This window comes from Anarrhichthys ocellatus, unplaced genomic scaffold (assembly GCF_004355925.1).
Source record: "Anarrhichthys ocellatus isolate YVR2014 unplaced genomic scaffold, GSC_Weel_1.0 scaffold10, whole genome shotgun sequence".
In the NCBI taxonomy this organism is placed as follows: domain Eukaryota; kingdom Metazoa; phylum Chordata; class Actinopteri; order Perciformes; family Anarhichadidae; genus Anarrhichthys; species Anarrhichthys ocellatus.
The window spans coordinates 8388582-8408961 of record NW_022280040.1 but is presented as its reverse complement, the minus strand read 5'-3'; the positions used below and the strand labels follow the sequence as shown (position 1 = coordinate 8408961).

Sequence of the window (20380 nt, the reverse complement as noted above, 5' to 3'; positions counted from 1 at the left end):
CACACACACACACACACACACACACACACACACACACACACACACACTCTATCCTCCCTCTCTTTCCTCTCTATTGGGGTATCACAGAGAGGTTCTCAATGTGAGGCTTTTTCTTCCACCGGGCGGACAAAGCGCTCCCTGTTCGCAGCCTCTTAGCAGCCACTTCACACGCAGCACAAGGTGGAAGCCCCGCAGGCTACGCTACTTTCCCATCAGCCCTTTCTGCCTCAATGCTGCGGAGAGAGACCCCGGCTTGTGGATGACGGCAGGGGAGTTGACACGCAAACAAATACCTGTCAACACACACACACACACACACACACATTTGTGCGTCTGTCACTGCTCACACAGACGTTTGGCTATGAAGTGATACTGCAGCCCGACGTCCACTGAATATCAATAAGCAGCATACTTAATAAACACCATGCGCAGATTCAAACGCATTATAATTCCAGCACATAAGTTTCTACCGTCCTCTTGATTAGTGTTTCAACGATTACTCGACTATTTCTTCTACATGTTTCTGTCTTTAAAGTCGATTCATCATTCAAACTGCACTGGTTCCAACTTCTAAAATGGGAAGATCATTCTGCTAGTTTTCTCTTCTCTACATGATTGTAATTTGAATATTTTTGGGACCCGTTTGTTTTGTCTAAATGAGTAATTGAGTCCCAGTGGGCTCTGGGAAAACATTTCTGTGGATCCAAAAAGTATTCATGGAGGAATTGGTTGCAGCCTTACAGTTGTTTGAATATTAACTAAAATATTGCAGCAGCTGAAGTTATTAAATTGGACCCAATTGTACATCTTAATTGTTCCTTTTCACCCCCTTAAAAATAGATACCTTTTGTACCTCCCAGCACATGCAGAACTACTTGTATTGCACTGTACTGTACTGTAATACAGTGCAGTAGAGTACAACACACTTGGCATCCAGCTCAGAGCGACGCCACCACTAAGCAGACACACCCTGACCAGAGTGAACCTATTGAAACGGACCAAACTGAGCCAGGCAGCGTCTCACCACACCGGCTGACACGTTAACGTAAGAGAGACTCGTCCTCAGGAAGGACTAACAGGACAGACTGTGGAGAGAAGGAGAAAAGGCTGGTATGATTATGAAGAGCCTAGTAAATTCTGCAGCGTGGTTATTATCGGTGTCTCGAGGATAAAAAGGAGTCACGCTCGTGTTTCACTGGTTATTCACCTGAGAAGACTTCCTTTCCACTGTTAAAAAAAACATACTATATATATATATATATTTCAAGCAGCAGGCTCCATTACACATTCACCAGAATGCAACACTAAGGGCGACTTGATAATGATCCACCTCTGAACCGGACAGAGGAGGGCAATAAAACACACCCACGTCCTGCAGAGCTCACAGCTCTGCTTCTTTATTACTAAAACACGTTAGGAACTCTCCTCTTGCTGTTTAAACCAGAAAGAAAACAGCTAGACGGAGAAGAAGACGGACATTAGGCAGTCAGCGTTTGCTAGCTTATTAAGGCAAAGCTGCTAAATCATTCAAGTTATGCAAATTAGAGAAAGATGGGAATGTTTGAAGGAGAAGAAAATTTGCCCGTAGATTAACTTCACTTTTTTGCATTTTTTTTTTAGACAAAAAAAGAAAGAAGAAAACATTTCTTTGCTGACCATCAGCATGTCTAGTTCATATTAATCATGGCTGCACACAAAGTACACAAACTGGGACTTAAATATAGCAGAGGAAGGATGGAATTTCCCATACAGAAGACAAGAGACTGTGATGAGGACGTGTGATGCAGACAGAAGTCAAACAATGTGAGCCGTTATAAAAATGAATGATCTAATCTAAAGCACCATGTCCTCCTCCCTCTCAGACGCTTCTCAGACGTGGCCCTGAGACAGAGACAGAGAGGGACCTTGGTGACTGTCGGCTCAATGCTACAGTCAGGATATTGACTCAAAACCTGAAGGCGCAATAAGACGCCTTTCTTCTCTGTGTCTCTCTCTCCCCCTCTCTCTCTGAAGCCCCCTCTCTCCGCCCTCAAGTCTCACAAGTCCTCTTTCCTTCCATTAGACTGAGAATCTGACCTTCACTGTGTCCAGAAGGAATTTCTGTGTCTCTCAGTGAAGCACCGTCGGAGGACAAACGCAGATAGCGAACATAGGAAATACAAAACTAAAGAGGAACTACTCCCTCCTTTCCATCAGAGATCACTCCATCACCGCATAAAGAATGTTTACAACCAGAAACAACCAATTGTTTTTTATCAATTACTTTACAAGTCTGTATTGAACCACGATGAGAACTAGCTCCAGGTTTGTCGTCGTCTACTTCTAATCTACGAGATGCCACCTGGCTGCAGCTCTTTGTTTGATTTGTCTGAGCTCTTAATGCCTTCATTGGATGAGCGGATGGATTTACCTGCACAAGGCAGGAGTCCTCATGCTATACAAAGTAAAAGGTTAGGGGAGGAAAGACCTGATGGGTTCACCGTATTCTGTAAAACTAAAATAATAGCCCAGGCTTTTATTCGCATCAATCACTGAACTCAACAGGCCTTTATTATTAACGTGTCTTTATGGGACAGGCCTTTAATTAGATACTATTAACATCCTTATCATGAAATGGTCTATCTAATCCAGTATTATTCAACTTTAAAACATGTGGATCTGGTATTTGTGTCCATCAAATAAGCCGAGGAATTAACAGAATAAGAACTAAATTATCTTTTAAATACCAGATATTACTATACTATACCAGACAGATATGCAACTACGTCCCTCTGTGTGTTTGTGCTGCTCAGTAATGAGTATTACAGACGAATAATTACAAGTTTAGAGTGATTGTGCGCGACGTTTTTTAATGTTTGTACGTCTCCTAAGTCGACAAGATCATAAAGGAAGAGGCAAACAGAGGGGCAGTCATTTCGCCGAACACACAGGCAGTCAGACACTTGTGCAAGACCGATACCGAATACCGACCAATAAAAAGGAACCATGGAGACTACAGAAGGCCTCGTACTGTGTTTGAAAATAACAGAGTCTGTGTGAAAGTGAGAGGAGAAGTGGGAAGTGTGGGGCACCATTCTTCACAGCTGTATGGTCTGTGGTCTGTGGTGTGTTTGTGTGTGTGTGTGTGTGCGTGCGTGCGTGTGTTTCTGACCTGGGAGATGTGGTTGATGGAGGACTCCATGCGCCGCAGCTGCGAGGCCTGGATGTCCAGCAGCTGCAGCACATTGTTGGCTAAGGCATTGATCTGGTAGGCCACGCTGGCCAGGGACTGGGTGGTATAGGCTTTGGTCTCCTCCAGAGCTTTCCTCTTGTCCTGGGCCTGTGCACGAAAAGGGATTAGAGAAAGAAAAAATAAATAAATAAATAAATAAAGAGATTGAATGGGAACCCAGTTACATTATTATCGCATAACATTCGCATTTATCTTCTATCCAGGTCAGGTTTGTGGTGGATTCGAGCCAACAGAGCAGCCAAGGCATCCTTTTCCCACCCCAACTCTCACTCCCCAGACACCACGCTCTCTCTGGGGGGATTTGAGATGATGCAACTCATCCTGCAGCAGCCATGTTGGAGGCTCTGGGAACAGAGCGAGAAGAGCTAACTACAGCTCTGAACATTGAAAACCTGGCTAGCTTGGTAGAATTTAACATACTTAGATATTCATCAAAATATTGTTTGTTTGTTTTACTGACAAAGTATCATTTTGCAAGTGACAATTTTGGCTGAAAAGTTTCTGTTCATTGCTAGTACACTAAACAGATTACTTTTGTAGCACCTAGCTATGTTTGCTTGGTCACAAATTATAAATGCTAACAGCTAACTGCACTAGCGACAAAAATAAGCTGTATATTTAGCCAAAGTCTGGCGAAAATATAAGTAAACATATTGTACATCTTAATAGATAGAGAGGAAGTGGATTGAAAAGTCCGTTCCTTGTCGTTACTATTATGAAAAGTATGGCTAACGTTTTCTACAAAGCTTTAAGCTAACGTAGCTAGAAACTGTTTGAGGGCATCTTTTTAAGTCCTACAGTTAGTAACTGTTTAATACTCAAAACACAAGTTTTGTTGGACTAATCTTTTATGTATTTAGTAGAAGCTAACATTCAAAGGCAATAAGTAGTTTCGACAATAAATGAGGTTGCTGGCTAGTTAGCTTAGTTTGTTTGTTAGCTTTGCTAGGCAGCTAACTAGCCAGCAGGTTGATTTCTAACACAACTACAGTACTTGGTGCTTCTGATGAATGATTAATACTTTAAACATTTGGTGGATTATTTCTTAAATCTATTCAGTAGAAGCTCATTTAGCATTAGCAACAAAAACACAGAGTGGCTGGTTTCATTAATTAGCCTGCTGGCTAATAAGCAGGCTAATAAGGCCAAAAACAAAGTGTTTTTAAGGTTGACTGAGCCGACACAAGCTTCACCTCATAATGCTTTGAGAGTTACTAATGCAACAGTTTAGTTTTCTTGCACCATATTATTGTGAGAGGACAACAACACACTGACAGTTACAAGAAGTGGCTCAACCAGAAAAACTGTGGTAATGAGGCCCACCGCACATCAAACAGGCCGAGGCGAAGAGCAAAACTGAGCCATCGCGTTTGATCTCTGAGGGCTCTTCCCAACGCTGCTTGCTAATAAAGTTGAGTCCAAAGAGCGCTGCCTGGAGGGAACCACACTGAGCTTTGACAACAGGCTGCCGTAGCAGGGGGTATGTGCTGGTGGAGGAGATGATTACTGGTAGTAGTGGTTAAAGGGCTAAACAGAAGAACATTTGGCCGTATGGAGAAGAGAGGCAAGCGGACGGACAAAACGAGAAACAACCGTGTCACTGCGTCTCTCATTGCTGATTCCCCCGTGGCAGCGTGCAACTAATCCCGAAGCAATCCGTACGGCTAAAAGCTCCTGACCCCGCAGAGCTGCTGTGCCGGTTCGCCTCGGAGATGACAGCGTTTAGATGCGTTTCTTTTAGCGGCAATCAGAGCAGCAGATGTGTTGCGTGATAACAGCCTCAGGAAGGAGGGGAGATTCCTCCAGTGGGCTCGGAGCAAAAGGCCATCCTGCTGAGAGCACATTCACTCATGTGCACACGCAGACACCTACTAGTGACACTGCAATATGCAGCGTGGTAGATGGAGCAACAGCTGCAGGACAATGTATGAAACAAAAACAAACAAACAGCTTTATATGCATCACGGCCATTTCTAAATAGCAACTGGATGCAGTTTTTCCCCAAACAGATTACTGGACAACATATGACTGCCTGTGCAGAACTGCTGGCCTACATATCAGGCTGCATATGAGATTGTGTTTATGTTGCTAAAAACTACTACAATTTCTCAGCATTAGAAATCTATTCTATTAGAATCTATTTGAAATCCTAGAAAATGTAATTGTAGAACAATTATAAGGGCCACAAATTTCAGTTGATCTCAGCGTCTGCTGATTCAGTTTCAACCAGTCACTTTTTACTGCTGGTGCATCCTTTAACTTGGTTTTGTCAATATCTTGCAGCTGCAGAGCTCAGATAAACAGCACCATTGACATGGCAGCTACTGAACACAAACTGTAACGTGTAGAGAAAAAGTCATTTGCACCCCACATTCATTTGCAGAATCTCTGAACGTAAACATACTGCGATTTGCAATGCAAATTATCACATTGCAATACTAACAAACTGCACAATTAACTAGTTTTTGTCCATATCTTGCAGCCGTAAAAGCGCATAGACAAAACAGCACCATTGATGCTTTCGGCGCACAAATGTTCATTTGTGATGTGTACAGAAATACTAATTCACGTCCTGCATGTCTTACAAACACATTCATTCAAGGTGGTCCATGCCTCCACACAAAGAACAACATGTGATGTCGTTTAGTCCAACTTTTTCAATGGCTGCAATTGATGCGGTTTTTTTTTTTAATGTGTTCAATCCTTTTTCAAACCCATCATGCAGTCTGTGTGAATGGTGTGTCATCTATAAAATAGACCGACTGTCTTTTATTTTCGAGTCAAAGATTACACGGTGTCATATAAAATGAGCCGGTTTTGCAACAGAAAGCCCACAATGAATAAACATTTTGTCTCTCACCACCAACAAGACGATCCAGCAGCACAAGATGACTAACACCATATCAGTTTCAAATCTGAAGCTGTTAAACTAGGCCACCAAAGACTATTCAGTCATCCCCACCACTAAAGTTTGTATTTCCCCAGTGACTGCAGCCACAATGAATCACATTTAATTGGTCAGGAAAGCTGACGCAGTGAATGGAAAAGCCTGACTGCTTCCTTTCCTGGTTCACACGAGGTTAAATCTTAAGCCTCGTGTTGATCATACAAACTGTAACTCTTCATATCCAGAGCTCAGTCTGCATGATCAGTTGCATGTTTTCTTAAAGAATCAACATGTCAAAAATAAACATGCTTTCTGGACAAACTGATCCGAACTGCACTAGCTGCCAGAGACATGACGCGAGGTCAGCGGTGGGCGTCGGGGGGATGGAGGAGACACTCGATTGCATCGCCTCCGGCGGCATCTTAGTGCCGTCTGCTCCAGTTAAAGCCCCCGTCGTCCTTTCACTCGTTCACGCATCACAAGCCGGCCGTGCACAAATCCTCAAACTAACCAGATTTGTTGTTCAATTACCCGAGAATCTTTGCTCCCTATGACATCCATTGTCAGCCTGGATCTTCAAACAAACAGTGCTTGAGACACTCGCCAAGAGGTGGGGGGGGGGACAAAATGAGTGCTTGCTCAGTACAAAAAAAAAGGTAAATAATAGCGCTGGAGAGCTTGAGTGTAGTGTACCACAGCGGGAGAGAGAATGAGGTGGGAGCTCCCAGAGACCCTCGGTGTCCCGTGGGCACTTTATCTCATACTTCTGAGCTGAGTAATGACAGAAAGACACCGCAGAACATCCAGGCAGCATTAGACAGGCTGTCAGCACCTCAGCTGGGTTTAAGAAGGGAGTACAGAGGAATGCACGGCCCGTGTACACAAAGTCAAAATGTAGCTGTGGGAGCTGAGGGAAGACGGGTAATCAAACGGCCGCCTGAATAATGGCAAAGATACCAGGCCAGCGTGGAAATGTTTGACTGCAGATGCTGGAAGGAAGCGTGAATGTGACGTTGAGGAGCTAGAAGGGAGTGGCAGTCAACGGGTTTGCTTTGTTGCATGGGAACCTTTTGAAGCACTGAACTTTGCAATTCACTCCGTCACCAATCCAGTCTGGCAAGATAACGGCAAACAACCGCAAGTGAAATGCAAATATGTTTTTTTCTTTCACAAACAAGGTGGTGCATCGAGTCTCAAACCACAGAAGGGAGTCGGCATTTTCATACTTAAAGTTCTCTCATATAGAAGTCAATCGGTCAAACGGGTTTTTTTTTGGTTAGATGCTTGAAATAATGTCTTTAACATCTTCTTCCACAACATGGTTTGTTTGTAGCCTACCATTCTTCTTATGGCTGCACTAAAAGTGGTGTTTATTTGTGAAGTTTATCTTGCTGGAAGTATCATTAATGTCTTATTTTCTCTCGTTATCCAAGACCCGATGGAACAATCTCGTTGGCTTTATGTCGAGGGGAAACGGGGCGATGCTAACTTCCGGTGTCGGCTGAAGGAGAAGTCCAGACTTCCTCCCTTTGGAAAAAACAACTGTTCAGGGGTCAGAGGAGATACCTCTCCGCCCAGGAGCTGGAGCACAAACAGCAAAATGGAGAGAATGAGTTTTCCTCCCGACTCCCTGACATGACTAAGAGAAGATCTGAGGAAGTGAGACATCAAACCTCACTGAATCATCCCTCCAAAGTTTGGAACATGACAAACCTTCAGCCTCTTTACTCAGGGATTAAAGAAGAGTTAAAACGTGTATGAACATTTGATAATGTGACAACATCACGCAGGGTTTCTACTGTGCAGTCTGCTGCTGGGTTTGTACAGCTGACGAGCACATTTGCGTTTATGTGCTCCCACTCGTCCGCAGGGGACATGCTCTCGGTACAAAAAAAACAAAAAAGCGTTGAGGAATGTTTGGAATCCTTCAACATGTAATAGGTCTCCAAAGTGTTGCTGGAGAGCTACAGTGTCAGCAGCGCACAGAGGAATAAAAACAAACATGCTGTAACGGAGCAACCGAGGATTCATTTTCCCTGTGAGACTGACAGGTCGGGTTAGAACGGGAGGGGAACGTCACGGTACCCAACACGGTCCGGAGCAGAACGAGAGTAAATCCAGCAGGAAGGTCTCACATGGCACCTCGTATCGACCGCTGCAGACCAGACAGGGTGAGATAAGTGAGGCGGGGGAGGCAGGCGAGAGCCGCTGCTTTATGGGTCGTTGTATTGAAGTGGCTGTCTGACGCCGACTGAGGAATTAAGTGGAGAACTGATAAACGTGAGACTAGAAGGACACGTTTAGGATCTGATGGAGTGGAATTCCAGCTACTTCTTGGTAGCTGGAAAACCCAATGGTGACTCATCTATTACTGCTACTACTGCAATGTGATCAGACACGATCACATGGAAGGACAAACACCAGCATCAGTCATCCCGGGTCTCGTTCCCTTTATTTGGTCCATGATGACCACTGGTCACACTAACATTTTACTCACCAGCTGTCATACTCTGGTGAGAACAACACTGATTGGGGTTCACTATGACGGGTAGTTAGGTGTTAGTACACGCCTCATCTTATATCCTTAAATTTAAGGGATCCTAACCAAAAATGTTTGTTCATGTCATGCGTTTGTTAGAAATAATACAACATGAATATATAAAAAGCTTAGTATCGGTTAGATGATGACAAAGACTCAGAATGCACTAAAACATGAGAATAACATCCAGGTTGACAAACACCAGAGTCTCTCTTTAAGAGTACAGTTGTCACAACCAGTGCTATCACACTTTGTCAAAACATATTGATCTTAAAAAACATAACAGATATCTCATCAACAACATATTCAGGAAGCACCCAAACTTTTCAAAATGAAACGTATGGCCGACACAAAGCCACCTGTGGAGACGGCCGAGGTGGTGAAAGTGACTCTGGGACGTGTGGAGAATCAGGAAAAACCTTCAACCCTTCCTCCAGCGAACTCTCAGCGGCACGCGCCGTGAATTCATAATTCCTCCGGGGCAGATGGAGGCTGGCTGAAAGGCCGTGAGGTCTACCTAACCTTGAAGAACCGCCAGCGCACAATTAAAAGTTCCTTCAGCGTGTCAGAGAGGAGACACGAAGAGGAAGTCTGTGCATGGAGGAAACTAATTAACCTTTCTGGAGCGACTCGTTCAGTGGTCGCTGCTCTGTACCTGAAACAACACACTGAACTGATAAATAAACACAAACATGAATCTATTTTTCAGTGTTTCTTCACCAGCAGGATGTGAGTTTGGGTGGATTACTCACACGTTTCTACATGAAGACGAAGAGTGTGAACGATGCATGAAAACACTACTTCTGTATGAATCCAACTACAAGCAGACAGTCTCCGTAACAGATCGGCCCGACCGGTCCGGACCAAACCAGCCCCGGTCAGCTGAGGGGGAAGGAGGGACAGGTGGTGAGAAAGGATGCTGGGAGAAAAACAAGGCCACTCCGCAAAGAGAGTGGGCGAGAGAGAGAGAGAGAGAGAGAGAGAGAGAGAAAAAGAAGGACAGGAAACAAGGACGAACCCAGAGAGACAACTGTGTCAAGGAAGGACAAAACAGCCACATGCTCTCTCATTAATTCACCTGAGAAACCTGCAGAGGACAGGTAGACCTACAGGCTGTATGAACAGGACAGGTAGACCTACAGGCTGTATGAACAGGACAGGTAGACCTACGAACAGGACAGGAGCCACCTGCATTCACTACCAACACATCAGCACACATTTAAAAAGACGGATCATTTAAGAGCAGAACCAAAAGCTCAAGTGGGCATCATGCTGGCTCAGCACGTCACATGTCCTGAGGTTGCAACACGGCATCTGATCCGACATCTGACCTCTCAGTCTGCCACTTTCACTTCCCTATTCCTTAGTACTGTATGTTTATTCAACCTGAAGTCCTGATGACTATTTAGCAATCATCATAATTGTTCAATTATTTAAGCCCTAAAATATGTGTTTGATGCTGTCATAAAAGAATAATTTTGCACTTATAGAGTATTTAGTTTTCTTTGTTCAACAGATGATTAATTGGCATTTTAAATTTAAAAAAATCTAAATATTATTCCATATATTTTAACAGATTACATGATCATTGAGAGATTCATTTATCATAAAATTAAACATTAATTGCAGCACAAAAGTCAACAAAATTATAATAATTCATATCAAGCGATATCTGCTAAAATTATAAATATGTTAAAAGTAAATGAGAATGTTTTTCAGAGCCACAAGTGGAATATCTAGACCTTCAAATGATCAATTAATTGCTTTCTCAATGAAATATTAAAAAAGTGAGAAAAATGCCAAAATGTAAAAATTCCCAGAGCCCATAATGACATCTTCAGACTGCTTGCTTTTTCTTTGTCAGTACAAAACCCAAAGATATAATATTTACTTTCACACGACAAAAGAAAAGCTGCAAATCCCCAAAACTCTAGCAGCTAGATGTAAAAAATAAATAAAATACATTTTCAAAATCGTTGCAAATTGATTTTCTGAATCGTTTTTCAGCTCCACAAATATGAAATGCAGCTCGGGCACATCTGATAGAAGCTGAATCACAGTGTTTGTGTTGAACAATACAGTCTGCAGCCTCTCAGTGAGCTGCCAACAGGACCAGGTGGCCCACTCTGCATACAGCGCGTATGCGTCCTTGTCTCAGAGGTTAAACAAACCAACTTGCATCAATTAAACCAAAAAAAAAAAATCTATTTCCAGGGGCAAGAATACATAAATGTATTAAAATACAAAGCCCCGGATTACTCGGACTAATCTGATCTAAAGGGTGTTTCTAGGCTCCATTATGAAGCCACTTCCTGACGCAGAGCGAAGGCATTTCCAGGGAGTCATTCTTCAGAGTCAACAGGAAACATAACTCTGACCTGTCGGCGTGTCATAGAACACACACACACACACACACACACACACACACACACAAAAGTCACTATCAAGTTGAGAAAGTGGGGCAGTGATCTGTCTTTGGTAAAATAGAGCTTTCACCATCTGCTGAGCTGAAACTCACAACACCACGGCCTCCATGACAAGAACCAGGAGAGGAGAAGAAGAAGAAGAAGAAGAAGAAGAAGAAGAGGGGATGGAAACGTGAAGGAGGAGCGCTGAACGGACGAGCCGATTCGAGCTGAGGCATGTTGATATGTGCACGGTTCACAGAGTGTGTGTGTTTCTATACAGAGAGAGAGAGACAGACAGACAGACAGAGGGAGATAGACAGAGGGAGAGAGAGACAGAGAGAGACACAGACAGACAGAGAGAGAGAGAGAGGGATTATGAAAAGTGCACTGTTAGTCTGACACTCGCTTCACACAAAGTGCCGAAAAGCTTAAAATCCTGATTTTTTTTACGTCAGCGCTTTGAAAACAAGATGCTGAAACAGAACAGAATCCTAAAATGCGTTTGACTCGTGAGACAGAACTCTAGACAGAATAAAAGTCAGAGCCAACACTGTACACCCATCCCTACTGTATCTTTATCCACAGCTACATTCAAATGCATTTTACATCTCATTATTTTGGGTCCTAGTGGAGATTTCTATCCATTATTAGCTAAATAGTATTTTCGAATCCTCTTCTATTTACCAACAGTGCTTTAAAAACACTATATCAGCAACAAACATTAGCTACTGTGGTCGGGACTCAAAGGTATCAGCAGCTGGCCTTCAAAACTTACAAAATACTGTCACGCCGCAAAAGATTTACTCAAAAGTAAACAACATTCCAGCGTTCCTGCTTTTATTTAGAGATCTCAACACAGTGTCAGGGTGGGAACATCAGTTCATAACACCTTTATCTCATGTCCCAGCATGCAGTAGTAAACAAGATCCACAGCAAAGATTCCCACATGCATGTATGTCACTATCATGATCAATACATGAGTAAAAATAACTTAATTTTAGGGCTCATGTGGGACAAAGACGACAACCTTCCCGCTCTGTTTAGTTTGCGTGGGTTACGACACAGAGCTTCAGAGCCTCACAAAGCCAAATCACCAGAGGAAGAACCAGAATAACTGAATTACAGGGAGTCCTCTGGGAGTACAGCTGGAGAGGACACGCCCTCTCTGGAGCTGATATGGTGGCTCGTCTTCCTGCTCAAAAAAAAAACCGTTTGTGTGTCACTCAGCTTGTTCTCGGGCTTCTTTTAGAAGTGGCTTACCACCAATATGTTGTGCTAAAAGTAACTTAAACACATCCTCTGTGACACCACAGTGAAGTTTCATTATGACACATTCACATGAAGATAATCCTGCTAAAAAAAAAACATGACAAAATGAGCTCCGTTCCCAGCAATAAGTTGAGCAAAATCAATAAGTCAAACCTTTAGTGACCGACTAACAAAGGCTTTGCATTCCTCACTCGGCCTCAATGCAAAAACCTGAATTATCTTTAAATTAACTCTCCATTAAGTGGCAAAAATAAGAGGCCTTCCATGCATATATGATGCTTTAATGTGGCATTACAAGTTGTTTAATGGTTAAAGAATTATGCAGCAACAATAAACATTATGGGATGTCCACTGAGTGCTTACAAGCCCATAATGTAGACACTATAAACCTCCACTGTAGTGTCCCAATGGGGACCTTTTGTGGTATCAAATGGTGAGTATAATGACCTTTTGGAATGTAATGGACTGCAATGTTACTATAATATTCATGTGGATGTTTAGTTGCCCCACTAATGTAGTTAAAAAAAAATGTTTAGGCAGTGTTAAGGAGAGAGAACTGGAGGAACTTTCTTGTTGGTGTCTTTTTAAAAACAATTAAATAAATTAATTTTTAGCAGCTAAAACTTGCTGCTGTAAAAAAAACAGACGTTTTTCAAACCGACCCTGTGTGATAATAAAATAAATAAAAATAAAACAAGTAGACACACCCTTGGAATAAATGTGGATTAATGGGAGCAAACTAGATACTAGGTGTCTAAATTTCCCACGGTTTTGAATGCATCACACTGTTCCTGCAGCCCTTTGGGTGGAGGAGCTCATTCCAGCGTCTTTATCCACGTTTCCTGTCCCAACAACCCGATTCAATCCCGGGCGTTTTACGCGACAAAAGGCGGTAGTTGCTCTCTTACCTGCACATAGTTGTTTTCGCAGTAGTCTGCTACTCTGGTGAGGTTTTGGTAACTCTCCACGAGCGCTCTTTTACCGGCAGGAATCTCTTCCTCTAACAACATTTGTAGCTCTGCCATCTTTCTTACATCCCTCCTGCAGAGCCTCCCTTCTCTCTCTCTCTCTCTCTCTCTCTCGCTGCCTTCCCTGTGATTGAAACGGCAACCAGCTCAGCTCTGCTTCAAAAAAAAGAGAAGAAGAAGAAGAAAAATCCTCCGCCTGCTATTGGATTCCTGCCCTCGCGCTGGCGTGACCTCAATCCCGAAGATCGTCTGTGGTGAGAAGGAGGAGTCACTCTGCTGTGTAAAAGTGGGACCATATTGGAGCGCTGGATTCAAGATGTCTGAGTTATACGAGTACATTCTTGGGAAATATTTTCACTGGGATGGTCCATTAGAGGAAAAAACAGTAAATATAAAATGTGAAATCATAATTTAATACCTAATTCTGAAAGTGACTATTATACTTTGGTAATTTTAGTATATTTTGATGCCAATAAATTGTACATTTTAGTGCATGATTGAGTATTTATTTGCCCTCCAGTCTATGCTTATCCTAAGTGCCATTATTATACATATATACCTAAACACTTAAAGTTTATTAAAGTTTTATGAGAGTATTACATACATGGACTTGGACTACCACAAGATTGTTGCTCTTTTGAAAACTTTGTATTGCTTTTTAAACCATGCAATGAACATAAAATACTTTATTTTAAAGATTAAATAGCAACAAAAAAGCCACGGTCACCAATGAATATTTGTCAATTATTCAGGCCTCTACTTATGAAAGCAAGTTCTCTTCTTTTTTTGTCTTCAGTTATACATGTTCATGAAATTATGAAATACAATTATTTTTTGGTCTTTGCATTGTGGCCAAAACAAACCTGAGGTATCTTTACATCTACCGTTACCAATTATTATTATTTTACTGATTCATTCATGATTAAATGCCACAGAATAATGAAAAACACATCACAATATCATCAAGAGCAAAGTGATGTATTCAAATGTCTTGTTTTGTCTGACCAACAGTCCAAAACCCCAAAAATATATAAGCAAATCTTTACATTTGAGACCTGGAACTTGGACATTTTTGGCATTCTTGCTATAAAATAAGTGATTGTCAACATTCTTGGTGATTATGTCGATTGAGTGATACATTAATCAACTTATTTCAGATCTAGTTACCTTACAACGAGTTGTGGTACTCGTAAATAAAGACACAGTGAGAGCTTATTCTTTTTTGCCCCCGTCTACCCATCACCCTTCCAACTGTAAAAAAAAAAAAAACACGGATCCTGACTAGGGATTATGGGAAGTGTAGTTTTACTTATATCTGTAACCATGACGGGTTCATGTAATGAATTCGAGACAACATCGAAATATAACACCACAAGAATTCTTATGTTTCACTTCTTCATAGTTTTCTGATTTATTCAGTACACATTTGTCAATTTCTGTTGAGGCGGACGTGAAGGATTGTGGAGCTTGTAGGAAATATCGATATGCAGTAAGAAAAAAAACTACAACTCCCTTACTACACGTCTGTCTGGCTTTATTACACTGTTCATGGCGTCTGGTCGAAGGCTAAAGACGGGTCGCCTTCTGACAGACAGATAGGCCGTTGGCTTGAACGGTAAGTGTCGGTTTTTAAGCGGTTTCCGTTGACAGGACGTAACCGTTACATATTGTATTCAGCACAGATATTTGGGGTAGTTAGAGGTGTGTCGCATAGCAGATGATGTGTCCTACATACACAACATCCTACTGGTGGCTACAACAACAACAACAACTTGCAAGTTTGACTAAACGCTAGTTGCACGAGCGCTGTCAAAGTCTGTGTTTTTTTTATTCACTTCCTGTCTGCAGGTTATTTGTGTTGCCTGCCTGCAGTGTGACACCATGGAGGTGGAGAGAGTCATCGTGGAGGATGAGAGGCGTCTGACCCTGCTGAGGTTCGAGGCTGCCGTCAGAGTGATCAAGAGTCTGGCCCCGGATGGTGAGTTCACGAACGAGGCCAGTTGATGGCATCAGAATGGTGTCAGACCTGGTTAAGTGCTGGTGCAACAGCTTGTGCGATTTAAATATAAAGGGGCTAATCCACTTTGCTTGCAGTGTGAGGAGCTTTTCCTCCCTGCTACAGGTCTACAGGTGAATGCAGAATCACCTGTGAATGTCTTGTGTTGTCTCTTTTCACAGAGGTATACAACAGTAGGAAGAGTGCTTCGAAAGCGGCTATTTTGCACATTGTCAGTGTGAAATGTCCTTTATTTCCCTCAGGTCCCTTTCAGCCCTCCAATGATATGATGCTCAAGTTCTACAGTTACTATAAACAGGCCACTGTGGGCGCGTGCAATATACCCCGACCTGGCTTCTGGGATGCGGTTGGCAAAGCAAAATGGTAATGAATAAAAGGAAATACACAACCAGTCAATGTGTTGTAATTGTAGCCTAGATGTGTACATATTTGTGTATTTAATCACACTAATCTCTGTGGTTCTTCTATTACTTACTTTCAGGAATAATTAGCACAAGTTGCATGAGTACCACAGTCTTCAGTGTTGAAATTGATGTGTGCACATTGCGCAACCTGTTGCTTTTGTCCCACTTTGACTGTGTTGTGTTTTTGCACAGTGAGATCAAATTCCCTCCGCTGAGTTTTCTGACCAACAGCTCCTCCGCCTTTAGTCTCGTGTTGTGTTCGGTGATCTCTGGACTCGAGGAATGTAACCTCTTACCCACTTTGCTGCACGGTTTCTCTCGTGGTCCCGTTGCACTGGGGGGGGGGGGGGGGGGTTTATCAGGAAATTGTACCAAAAAACACCGTAGCTGTAACTGTAGCTGCAAATAATTTGTTACGTTTCTAACAAAGATTAACTCAAACAAACTGTCCTTTTTTGACAAAGTTGAACCCCGATATAGGCGCTTTAAACATTTTTACTTGAGTAAAGTGATATGATAGCAATAATAACAATAATAATACAGTTTCTGTTTAATTTGATGATTCAGGGACGCATGGAGTTCTCTTGGAGACATGCCGAAAGAAGAAGCGATGGCAGCCTACGTGGATGAAATGAAGCTGGTGTGTAACTTTTACAGAGGAAGTAATCTGTTTTATTATACAGAAACAATAACAATTTCTCCGTGTTGCTGTATGTGATGCGTAGATCCTGGAGGGGATGCCCATGTCGGACGAGGTGGAGGAGCTCTTGCGTGTGCTCGGCCCGTTCTACGAGCTGATTGACGAGAAGAAGAAGATCACACAGATATCAGACCTGAGCACCGGTAAGGTTTTAAAGCACCGCCTTCCACTTTGTTTGTGATGTCAAAAAACCAGCATGCGGACCTTAACCTTCCTTATAATTTGCCTCTTGTCATATGCTCAGCCCGTTTGACACTGTTTGCTAGACAACTGGAAGGCAAGTATATCCCTGTCTAGATCTGTAGATATTTGGGTGTAGTGGTAGAGTTTGGTATTTGTCTGGTGTTGTAGCTCAGATGCTTTTAATGCTTATTACCAGTCATGTTGCGCATTAGTGGCACACAACATATGTGAGGATCCTTAAAGGAAGTGTTGTATTTTGGTATTTGTGGTTTTATAATTAGGTTACATTTCTTCTCACAGGGCTTGGCACGATGTTGAATTCAGTGCCGTCGAAGAGCATCACGAAGAGCATCGTCAGAACAATGGAAATGAACGGCACCCTGGAGACTCGTCCTGCCAGGCTCGAAGTGAAGGAAAAGTCAGAGGAAGAAGAGGAAGAAGAGGAAGAAGAGGAAGAAGAAGAGGAGGAGGAGGGAGAAGAGGAAGAGGAGGGAGAAGTAGTGATACGGGAGGTCAGAAAAGGTAACAAAGTTATAAGCACTGTGTCAGAAGATATTGTCAGAAAAACGTTTCGTTGACGTGCTTTTTGTTTGTTGCGATTTTATTTCAGACAAGAAATCTGCAGCGTCTCTGCCGAAGAAGAAGGGTTCAGCCAGGAGACACAAGGCGCCGCTGTCCAACGGCAAAGTGGCCAACGGGGTCACGCACCTGACCAACGGTAATCACTCCAGGGACTCCCAGGAGGGAGAGACTCTGCTCAATGGTCACCACGTGGGTAAGGAACGCCGCAAACACGTTTAAATCGTTACTGAGGACTCTGTACTCGCCTCGCCCACGGCCTGTGGTGTATCAGTTCACCATGTGATCAGATAATCTGCTGCGCTCCATTCCCAGTTTAACACTTCAGCTGCTCCTGGGACACTTTTAATGAATGTCTCTGTTAAAATGGCACACAAAGCTCCCGGATTCCTCCGTGTCACAATGCTGAGCTTTTTTTCATCGTGCTGATCTCAGATCCCGGTGATGAAGTGTCTGGTCCGAGCCACGTGGCCAGTGACTCTGACAGCGAAGTCTACTGTGATTCTGTGGACCAGTTCGGCCAAGAAGAGGCAAGTTAACGTCTTAAAGCTCCCGGTTTAGTGCGGAGGACTTGGCTCTCGCCACTGCTTCATTATTAATGTGCATCTTTCCTCCCAGAGCTCAGAGCACAACCGCTCTTTAGACAACCTGGACGAAGAGGAGAACCACGTCCTGCCGGGTCTAGAGGAGCCACAGACGGATGTTCACGGCGCACTGCGGGGCATCAGGTGTGGAGGAGAAGATGGGGAGAACGGTGGAACGATGTCACAGAGACAGGGACCGAACACAGACCGGCCGGACGGCTCTTTGGTCAGAAGAGGACGGGGTAAGCTTGTCCTTCTTACTGTGTTTTTGAGGTCTGCAGGTACAACAGTCTGAAGAGGACACCCTGTGTCAATTGTCTTTTAGGCTCTCTTGGCGGCGGCTCTGAATCTCTGATGCCCATGTACGGTGGTGGGGACGGTGACGGGGACCGCTGGGGAGGAGCGCTGACACCTGGAGGGAGCCTGAACGAGCAGATCGTGGTGGCGTTGGCTCGACTGCAGGAGGACATGCAGAGCGTTCTGGAGAGGCTGCAGACCCTGGAGGCTCTGACTGCTAGCCAGGTGAGACCCGTCCGTCCTCTTAAGCCATGAACATGCAACAACAGGCCCAACAACATCACTTTTACACTGAAACAACTACTTGTGACTACGTTCTGTGTAAAGAGAGGGCAATATACGTGTCTCAACCACACTATTTTAATTTTGAATCAACACGACACGAATAAAATCCTTCATACATAAAATAGTTTTTATTACAGGGAATGACAGAGAACACGGTCTATAAATAGCTTATGAGGGTTTTATGGACAGAAGATAAGGGGTTTGTACTTTGACTTTGTAAACACTGAGGACCGATAATAACAAACATACTTTAATGATCTCTACCTTTGACAGAAGTTTATGGACTTTTCTTTTTTAAATGTATTTCTTGCTCTCTCTGCAGGCGAGATCAATGTCTCTGCCTCCAACGTATGCGTCCCCCCTGGTGAATAAGAGGAGTCAGGTAAACCTTTTAAAATACTTTGCACTTTTCTTTCTTCTTTTTAATCCTACACCAAAACAATGTTTCAGGTTTTACGATCACTAGTGGGAACTAAAAAGATTCAGACCCGTCTGATATGAAATCATGCCGATTGTTTCTAGAAACCGTCCTGGTGGCCTTTCGACATTTCTCCCACCAGCTTGGCCTTCGCTGTAATTTGGCCGTTCGTGGTGCAGTGGCTTATTCGCCTGTACCTGCAGAGGAGGAGAAGGTATTCTTTTACAGAATAATAAAAGCTTGAATGTGGAATTTAAAACTGCAATACCCACCTTAACTCCTTTTCAATGTTCTTCAACAGGCGGATCAACTGAACCTGCTCCCGTGGGCATCGACGATGGAGAGGAGTCGTCCACATGTCTTTGGTTGGGTTGATAATGGCGGTAACCCCCCCCCCCCCCCACTTAGACTCACAGCCACGTAATTTGCTTTTGCACTATGAAGAAGGCACCTAGAGTGAGAGGAGGATAGCTCTCCAGTGTGTTGTACTGTGGATGTGGAATCAAATAGAAACATGAATGTATGGAGCAGCCTGTGACAGGGATCTTTGTCTCTGTAACGACTGCTTTGTGTTGAGAGGGGGAAACTTACACATGTTGTCAGCGTTTTGATAAACCTGAACTGCAGCAGCTTCTCCGTTATTTCCATAAGTAAGGCGGCTGTGTTGCACATAAAATAGATGAGATACTTTGTTGTTTTGAGCGTAACGCTCGATGTGGTAATAAATTCTTACGATTATCTTTCATTAGTTGCCCAGAAAATGCTGCTATAATATGACTGTTGTGTAGTTTAGAAGGGAGGATTGAATGTAGTAATATATTGATATGTGCGATTCTGATAAGTTCATATTTATTGCTTTTAGCAGGTTAAGATGAAGGCGCTGATGGCCAGATTCCAGCCGTATAAATGAGGTTGAAGTAGCCGTTAAATGTTGCGTGTCGGTTAGACAGCGTTGACACCTGTCCTGCTGCACATCAGTCTGTGCTTTACGTCAAAGTGCTCTCCATTCATCATCGTTTCCCAAATACTGTAGAAGAAGTGCCTGAACATCAGAAGGTACATTCATACTGTAGGTGGCATTATGGTTTCTTACATTCACAGATTGTAGCATAACTGTTCCAGCGCTGGACCAAATTAACATTAATCATACAACCTCGTGAGAATCTCAGCCGTCTGATTATTAACACTCGTCGCTGTGTTTACGCCGTCCAGATTTGAATCTGTGATGTAATATGTTTGTAAGCATATTGTGGAAAGATTTCGTGTGAGTGATATTAATCAAAGGTTTGCAAAGCAGTGAGATCTATGTAAATTGTAAACAAAAGCTGTACAGTTCAGATTAAAATGCAGTATTTTAATTGCATTTCCATGTATTAATGATGTAGAATACTATATAATGGACTAATGTTTGCATCTGCAATAGCACTAATATTTCTCAGAACCATTATGTTTTAATAAAGTAATAATTTACCTTTCTACTGAAATGTGCCGAGGCTTCTTACCTTCTCTGCCTGTGGACAGAGTGGTGTTTGCATGCGATGATCCAAGCCGCAAATAAAGTTTGTTAAATATTTTAATTCGTCCAGATTATTTCAAAGAAATTGTTTGAT

General features: G+C 42.9%; 2 protein-coding genes across 3 annotated transcripts in view; one reads left to right on the top strand and one right to left on the bottom strand.

The window, feature by feature from the left end:
* The window catches only part of abi1a (abl-interactor 1a), a 38911-nt gene extending 25442 nt beyond the window's left edge, over positions 1-13469 (bottom strand). The window contains exons 1-2 of the mRNA XM_031850305.1: positions 13244-13469; positions 3152-3319 (exon numbers count right to left, since the gene is read on the bottom strand). Of these exons, the coding sequence (XP_031706165.1) occupies positions 3152-3319; positions 13244-13360 (285 nt within the window). The 5' untranslated portion in view covers positions 13361-13469. The remainder of the gene's footprint in view (positions 1-3151; positions 3320-13243) is intronic.
* Positions 13149-20347, top strand: acbd5a (acyl-CoA binding domain containing 5a). 2 transcript variants are annotated; one of them, XM_031850196.1, is made up of 14 exons: positions 13149-14918; positions 15152-15281; positions 15563-15683; positions 16292-16364; positions 16450-16567; positions 16669-16701; positions 16908-17129; positions 17218-17382; positions 17622-17716; positions 17805-18012; positions 18096-18292; positions 18675-18734; positions 18875-18984; positions 19072-20347. In XM_031850196.1, exons 2-14 carry the CDS (start codon positions 15185-15187, stop codon positions 19082-19084), a joined length of 1512 nt encoding a protein of 503 aa, XP_031706056.1. In that variant the 5' UTR covers positions 13149-14918; positions 15152-15184; the 3' UTR covers positions 19085-20347. The 2 variants fall into 2 exon arrangements, with proteins under 2 accessions (XP_031706056.1, XP_031706057.1); XM_031850197.1 differs by lacking the exon at positions 16669-16701 and having other exon boundaries at positions 13151-14918.
* Positions 20348-20380: the final 33 nt, after the last annotated feature.